This window comes from Blennius ocellaris (genome assembly GCF_963422515.1).
Source record: "Blennius ocellaris genome assembly, chromosome: 3".
Taxonomy (NCBI): domain Eukaryota; kingdom Metazoa; phylum Chordata; class Actinopteri; order Blenniiformes; family Blenniidae; genus Blennius; species Blennius ocellaris.
The window spans coordinates 20,588,248-20,596,959 of NC_137652.1; the positions used below are offsets into that span (position 1 = coordinate 20,588,248).

The window sequence follows — 8,712 nt, forward strand, 5'->3', positions numbered from 1 at the left end:
CAATGCGGCCGTGGTGCACATGCTCAGTAGCAGCGATTCCACTGTCCAGAATGGACGTAGAGCCCAAACATTTTTAAAAAGTTACATTTTAATCCGTTTCCATGAAGACGGGGAGTTGGAACATTTTCAAAAAGTTGCATTTTACTTTTGTTTCCACCGAGACGGAATACGCATTTTCGAAAATGTTCACCTTTTCTAAAAGCTTTCACTTGGTAAAGCCATGTAAACGAGGCCGTAGCTAATCACGCACAAAACGTCTCAACACCACATCGGTACAAGCTGACAGAAAAATCTCACCACTCCTTATCATTAAGCTGTTAATTGATTCTGTCACACGTGAAAAACTCGAGCCCAGGAGTCAAAGTAAGGCGTGACGATTAGTGCATCATCATGAAAAAAAAAAGGAGATGAAATCAGACAATTAGTGCATCAGAAAATGCAAGAGAACCCTGTGTTTGTACTGTATCCTAGTGTAATGTGTTAGAGACGTTTGTACATCAACAACTAAAACTGGGTCCTAGTTTTTATTCTGGAATTCTGTATTCTATACAGGAGCGTGGTCAATGTGGGAGTATCAACAAGGGGGAACCAGTATGTGCTCTCACCTGGTCGTACTCGGTCCTGCCCCCCTGTGGCGACATGGCCAGAGGGTAGGGGCTCAGCAGACCCCGGTGCCCCCCGTAGGCCTCGCCGAACGCAGGCTCCATCCCATTCATACCCGGCTGTGAACACACACACAACCACATTATGTTTTGATGCTCTGTCGGAATACTTTGACTTCCATTTGTTCCCTGCAGGCTCCGGCAAAAAACTACTACACACAATATGTCAAAAGAGAAAAATGTGTCAAGGACCGCACGCGCACACGCACGCACACGCGCACGCACACGCACACGCACACACACACACACACACACACACACACACACACACACACACACACACACACACACACACACACACACACACACACACACACACACACACACACACCACAAGGAGAGACAGATACACCTACACAAGGACACAGACAGACGCACACACAGATGCAACACACACACAAGGACAGACACACACGCAACCTTACAAATGTGCCCTTCACTCATTATATATGTGTGTGTGTGTGTGTGTGTGTGTGTTCCTCCTTCACCTGAGGCATGCCCGAGGCAGGAAGGTGTCAGGTCGTGGTCACAACGTGAAGCTCACCGGGTTCTGCCGCAGCGGGAGAAAAACAACCCAGAATAAATACAAAAACACCCAAAACGGAAAGGAAGAGGAAGTGAAGGTGCTTCTTACCTAAGGTAGGACTGCCGACGGGGTCAAGAGGTCAAGCGCTCTTCACATGTCGCGGCCCGGCGGAGCTCGTTCTCTCAGCCTGAATTCGGAGCAGAGGAAAAAAAACCCATCAAACCGGGAACGTAAACAAAACCATAAAGCTGACAGACGTATTAAAGGCGGTCTGCAGATCAAGAAGAATGTGCACGTTGTCACGGTCTGGCTCTTTACGGAACGCTCTCCTTATCGCTGAGCAAGTTGTTGAAATTGGAGGATAAGAGGAGACGACAGTGGGATGAAACGCGGGTCACAAACGCAACATTTCTTTAAAGGAGGGGAAACGCGTCGCTCCGGCGAACTGTGGATTTCAGCCACGCTTTCCCCGTTTGTTGTGCCGCGTCTTCGCTCACACTCTGACTTCAGCGAAGTGAAACATTAAGGAGCTTCTTTATAGTCTGCCGGGCCACGGGGGCTATTGTTAAATATGCCTTCTATTAATACATCTGCTTATTTGACATGAAAGATGCTGAAGCTGCCATAAATGTAGGACACATCACATCCTGAAAACGTCCTGCCGACAGCATTTAAAGCAGCGAATTCAAAAGCTTTCATGAGGGTGCTTTTTTTTTTTTTTTTTTTTTTTTATTGTGGAAGAAGTAATCGGGTGGCATTTGTATAATAATATAACAAATAAAAGAATTCAACACACTAACTGGAGGATCACACTTACTGAACAGGATGAAATGAAGCAAGAACAAGCTGGACAGACGAGCGAGGATGGAAGCAAACAGACGACAACTAAAAGTCAACTGAACAGGCATAAATCTTAAAATCAATACAAGGGGATACAAAAATAGTAGTATGTATCAGAATATATATATATATATATATATATATATATATATACAGCAAACATCTGCATTATATAGAACTTTTCAACATGCATCTATTATAATATATGGCAATTAAACACTCTTATATCTCTGCAAAACAACACAAAAAAACAATTAAATAACAATGAAAACACATAAAATGTCCACAACGTGATGGAAAGCAAAGAAATAAAAAATAAACAACAATACTGAGAATTAAACAATTTTAAAAGATATAAAGCGATACAAAGTGACACAAAAAAACCCAACCATTCGCAGACATTAAAGGATTCCAATGAGGAAACATAATATCAAAATATTGAATGTCTAAATCACCATCAGTCTTGAAACCATAGTTCTGCACCACAAAGTGGGATTAACATACCCAGGATATCTCCCCGTTGACCAACCCAGACATTCACAGTCCCTGATAAAGCAGTGCAACAAAGCACATTATTATTATTATCAACTTGGTTATTTAACGCAGGCTTTTCCAATCTTGATCAGTGCGCGTTCACAATAAAAGGGGAGGAGCTTGCGGCGTCTGGCCAATCGCAAACCCGGAGAAAGACTGCAGCGCATCTTACGTAATGGGAGGAGCAATCATTCTCCAAAAACATGAAGAATTCAAATCAATCAACCAGAACTAAAAGCAACACAGTTGTTGCAGCCAAAGGCCATATATAGGAATGCTGCTGAAAACTGCTGGCTTTGTTAATGGGCAACTTTGCGAGATTTTACAATAGGAATTCATCCGACAATATAAACAAACAGCACTCAATGTCACTTCATTAAACTTACAGACATGTCGGGTAGAGCTTCCTCACTATTCTTCCTTTAGTTTATATTTTCCGCGGAGTTCTTTCGAGGCTCCGCCCCCCCCCGTGTGAGCAAGTTTTGTGGAAGTAAAGGGACTTGGGAATAAATCATGAATAAAAAAGATACTTCAAAGCTGAAATCTAAAATAAAGCTCAAATGAGCTGGGTTTTTTTTTAAATTTTTTTTTTTAAGAAAAACTAGCAATACACCTCCAGTGACCACACCTCAACAACAACACACCTACAGACACACCAAGTTGGATTGTGATCACGGGGACTGTCAACTATAAAACCACCAAGTCCCAGGAGAACATAGACTGGAAGACACGACACACTGGAGGCCGCCACTGTCGTTATTGTCCCTCTACTGAGCACGTGCAGAAGAACCATTTACTACATCCGTGGTGCTCGTGCACAGCAGCAGCAGCGTTTCCATCGTCTACACGGAAACTGACCGTCTTCAGAAAGTTGCATTTTCCCCACTTCCATGGAGACAAAGTTGCGCTTCCATGGCACTGTAGTTGCCGTTTTCCCGATTCTCCGGAAATGGAGTCAGAGCGTTTTTCACAATGTTGCAATTTCAGTGGCTTTTATTCCACATTTATTCCACAAACTAATCTTGACGTGCTGAATAATCCAGTTCCCCTCCATCACAGTGTGGAGCAGGAAGAACGGAGGAGGGGGGGCTACTGTTAGCTGTCACCAGCTAAATGGAAACTACGTGAGGCGAGAGAGCTTCGCTGAGTCAATGTGACTGTATCACAGCTGCCAAGACGAGAGAGGGAGAGAGAGGGGGAGAGAGAGGGAGGGAGAGAGAGAGAGAGGGAGAGCGGGGGGGCAGTTGTGGTTTTCGCCGAGTGGCATTTGTTACTTATTAGAAAAGCAGGCGCGGAGGAGGAAGGTGTTGTTCATTATTTCGTCCAATGAGAAGCCAGATGTCCCGGCAGAGGCTTCTGCTTGTAATATTAATGCTGCTGGGTTGTTGTTTTTTTGTTTTTTTTGGTGAGTCAAATGAGAGGAAGCGTTTGTATTTGATATAGCACTATTTTCAGTCAGTGATACACGCAGCGCAAGACAAAATTAACTACGGTGCGCATTTACAATAATGAAGAAAATGTCACCGGGTGCAGCCGAGTGATGCGTTTTTAATTATGTTTAAGCCACAATGAAGCTCTGTGGCACAGAGGGGGGGAATACACACACACACACACACACACACACACACACACACACACACACACACACACACACACACACACACACACACACACACACACACACACACACACACACACACACACACACACACACACACACACACACACACACACACACACACACACACACACACGAGCTGCCTTCTTAGGATGATTTATTGTTGGGTTTGATCTCGCTTTCGATAAATAAAACTAACCCGGTATGTTCTCTTACATCCGTCCGGTTGTTTTCGCCTGCCGGGCCGATCCGGCTGCTATAAACTGAAACACCCGACGCGGAGAGGAGACGAGCGGAGGCCAAAGATGGCGACTATGATGAAACCCCAAGCAACATTAACACGGATTCACACACACACACACACACACACACAGTGCAGACACAATGCAGATGTAGTGTTCAATACCTGTGGAAACGCCAAAGAGAGCAGCACACAGAGACCCCCACCCCGTCCCCCTGCCAACCCCCCCACCCGATCAGCTCAGTCACTGGAGAACAATGCCATGATATGTTCGCAGCGGATTGACCTCAGGCGCGCAAGAATGAGGAAATAAGGATCGGCTGGGCGGTTATGACACTGCCTTGGCACGCCAGGCGGAAAACTGGTATTTGGCACATGGAGCAAGCCAGCTACTCGCATGGTGTGTACACAAACGCTTGTCAGGCACACGCGCGTTTTTTTGTGTGTTTTTTTTCCAAGCGGATGAATTAACCAATAATCCCCCCCCCCTCCCCTCCCCCAAAAATATCCACACGTTTGTTGTGAAGTTGAGAGCGTTGGACACACAAAAAAAAAGAGTTCACCTGAAGGTGAAAGACGGCGGAGGTCAACATTCACGCCATGACGTTTGAATGAATAAATACAGGCTAATGTGATGAATCGAGACTTTCAGTCGCAGCTCCGTCCACGGCAACAGTCAACACTACGAGCACGCAGCCTTGCTCACCTCCGAGACGCTGTGTTTACCATTTCCTTTAATCTGCTTTGTGTGAGCACAGCGCCCGTCCGGGGCATTTGCTGTATTTGTTGTACAAGGTAAATTTACACAGTCGAGACCATGAACCTCACATATTGTGTATTTGTTGCTGGGGGGGGGGTGTCTCGCGCTGCCCGACATGAGGCCGAGTCTCCCCTGGAACAACAACAACAACAACAACATGACAATCATTCTGTGTGCGGTTGATTGCAGGGACTTGGTCCAAAGGTCTCCCTCTGCCTGCTTGTAAATAAATACACCCTGACAGGCAGAGTTCACCGAATGGAAACACGGAGAAAGCAAAAGCCAAAAAAAAAAAAAAAAAAAAAAAAAGAAGATTATCGTAAACCGACACGGGTCAACACACAGCGGCTCCACGTTCAGCCGCAGATTCGTTTAGACCTCTGTAAACAAGCAGCAGCCGGGCTTATGTAACAGACACGGTGACGACGTATAGGAGAGCATCCGCAGAGCGGGGAGGTTACGGTTCAGCTGGTGCCTCGCTAAACTTACTTCCTCTTTTGTTTGTTTTTTTCCCTGTCCACAGACGACCTCCTGACATCTTTCCAGCCTCACAATACCAATACGTACGTCCACCTGCGGCGGCTGACTCGTCTATTAAGTGTATTATTAATGCAGTGGACCAATTATCCTGCTCACTGTGTGGGCATAAAAAATGCAAAGTAAAAAAAAAAAAGAGCCCATAGACTCGCCACAGCTTTGTTATGCAACCGAGGGCAAAGTAACAATCTGCACATGAACGGTGCCACAGGGGCGTTCAGGGTGAGTCCTGCACCTGGATATGAGGCCCCGCGGGGAAAACGTGTCGGTTTTTGGCGTTAACACGACGCCATTTAGAAAATGACACGACTCTCGGCGTTCACGCCGTTTACCCCGGAAACATTTTCAAAAAGTTGCGTTTTCTCAGTGGCTCCGAGCGCATTGGGGTTTTAAAACAGACCATCAAGGCACGGCTAATATTTTGTGTTTTCACTCGTTTCCGTTGTTTCATTATTCTCAATTCACTGGGTTTTATCATTTATTTTGTTTCCACACAAAGATAGTGTCAAAAGGCGTTCACGCTCGACTCTGTAACGATTCAAATGTTCCCTCAAAGCTCTCTCTCAGGCTGTGCGTTGATCGAGCGATCAACATTTGCAGCACATGTACTGCAAAAGACAGATTAAACTTTGTTTGTATTCAACAGCTTTTGCATTTGACGAGAAGGCAAATATCATTTGGGAACAAACAAATCTTCAATATAGGTGTGCTTCTGTTCTGGGGGGTTAAACTCTCAGCGATTAATTTAAATGTAGGAGAACAAAAAAGCTGTGAAATACAGACTAATTAATGGTTACAGCTCAGACTGAGGACGAGAGGAAAGGAATACCATGAATGATGGTGTTCTTGTCTTATGTTCTTTAGATATTTCTGATGTTTGTTTTTCCCCTTTCATTGTTGGTTTTGTCATTTGGGGTTTTTGTTTGTAAGCTACACACACTCAAATTAATTCATAGAATTTATAGGATCAGCATGAATAAGCCTGCGTGTTTACATTCCTTGGCCAGTTAATGTGAACAGTATTTGTTGCCGTTTTCTGTCTTGGACTACGACTAGAAATAAACCATTCATTCATTCGTGGGGAACAATATTTCAGTGCTCTAAAAAATGTTTTACGTTGTATAATGTTATTCCTGACTGATCAAGATGAATTCAAAGCAATGTAATCAAGGAAAGAAAAATGATTTGATTGACAGCCTTGATTATTACTTATCTAGTGGCCCATTAGGCAAAATAGCCAGAGGCTCAGGGTGGCCTGGCCTCCAGGGGGCGTGGCCTCCAGGGGGCGCCACAAATTCGGGAAAAGATTTGATATAATCATAATAATATTAAACGTAGTTATTTCAATTAACTCTTAAAATGGAAATGCTCACACTGGTTCAAATCTACAGTAATGCCAATCGCTACAAATGATAATATCCAAAAAGTGTATATATATTTAAATATACCTGTTTAAATGTACAAAATATTTCTAGCTTTTTCACTGTGTAAATGTAATTTGTACGTTATACGTAGAGTTATTGTGTGCCAACTGAGTTATTTAAACCGTCTGATGTTGACCGTTGTATTAATAACTTATTGTCTTTTCAGTTATTTACAAGCTTTCTATTTTGTCGTAAGATATTTTTTTATTGATTTAGAAAAAAATTTGGGGTGTTTTTTTGGTCAATTGTTAAAGCATGCTAATTTGGTGACATGTCGTGCTGTTGGTCGTTTTTTGTAATGAAAACACACACGCATGAGCGCAGCGAACCATATGCTAAAAACATCAACAGTGTTTAAATACAGGGACATTTATACAGACAGACAACAAAGCTGGATTGTTATTACGGCGACACTCAACTATAAAACTACCAAGTTCCCCGGAGAATATGGACTGGGAGTCATGACACCCGAAAGGAAACATTGTTCTTGTCGTCCGTCTACTCGTGCAGACGAACGGCGAAAATACTTCTAACAGAAGTAGAACAAGCCTGGGTCATGCTGAGGTTCCATTAACAGGATAACATTAGCTTTTAAATGCCCTTCAAAATCTTAAAACAAAACTGAAATTACATGCAAATCAAATTATTTATATAACCTAAACAGCAGTTCACACACTGTTTGGTTCCATGGTTGAGTGTTTTTATAGTGTCTATAAAGACCATTGTGGCATTGGGACATACTTTCAATCTTAAAAAATAAATAAATTGATGTCTCGTGTTTGTTTCTTGATATTTACTGTGGTGAACAGTTACGTTTCTACATGTAAATACTTGTTGGGGCCAAAATTTTATTTGAGGTCTTGTGACACCACTGAATGTCAAACTGAAATGGGTGCACAACTTTTTTTTTTTGCCGCATTATGACAAATATATAGGCGGTGATCCCGTGAAAAGGTTGAGCCGATCAAAAATATAAAAGATTCCATTTGAAAAAGGCAACATCTGGAATTTAACCGAAGCCTGCTGACTCATACTGATATTCTACCACTGGAGCTCCACTCAGAACCAGGAAGTACAATCCTCACACTAATTATGAGCAATTTAGGAGGAGCTTTTCATCACAGGAAAGAAAATATTGTGAATAACGTTTAAGAATTAATCACATACTTTGCATGCAGTCTTTTCTGATGACACCAAGTGGGGCTCAGCCCCCCTAATGACCAGTCGCACTGGTGATGAAGCTGGACTGAATAAAACGATGAAACAAAAGTCAGTCCCTTTCTTCAATGGCACTTTTTTTTTTTTTTTACAGTATTTGTTTGTTTACAAGTCCTCAATTATTTTCAATTACAACATGCAGAAGATCCTAACAGATGCATGGGGAAGGAAAGGGTTTTTTTTAAATCTTTTCTTGAAAATTATTAATTCAATGATTTTGTTGTTTTTCCAATCTCCTAATCTAAAAGGTATGATAATGACTGTGGTTAAAATAGTACATTTCAGCCTAAATATGGCATTTTAAGAACAAATATAAAGCAAAGAAGATCGTTCTGTCCAGTGACGAGCAATT

The 8,712-nt window shown here is 42.8% G+C and overlaps 1 protein-coding gene across 1 annotated transcript in view; it reads right to left on the bottom strand.

Annotated features, from left to right (window-relative positions):
- LOC308144746 (uncharacterized protein) overlaps positions 1-8,712 on the bottom strand; it is a 35,986-nt gene that overhangs the window by 25,663 nt on the left and 1,611 nt on the right. Inside the window, exons 3-5 of the mRNA XM_080515938.1 lie at positions 1,297-1,375; positions 1,151-1,212; positions 606-722 (exon numbers count right to left, since the gene is read on the bottom strand). Coding sequence (XP_080372064.1) covers positions 606-722; positions 1,151-1,159 — 126 coding nt within the window. The 5' untranslated portion in view covers positions 1,160-1,212; positions 1,297-1,375. The remainder of the gene's footprint in view (positions 1-605; positions 723-1,150; positions 1,213-1,296; positions 1,376-8,712) is intronic.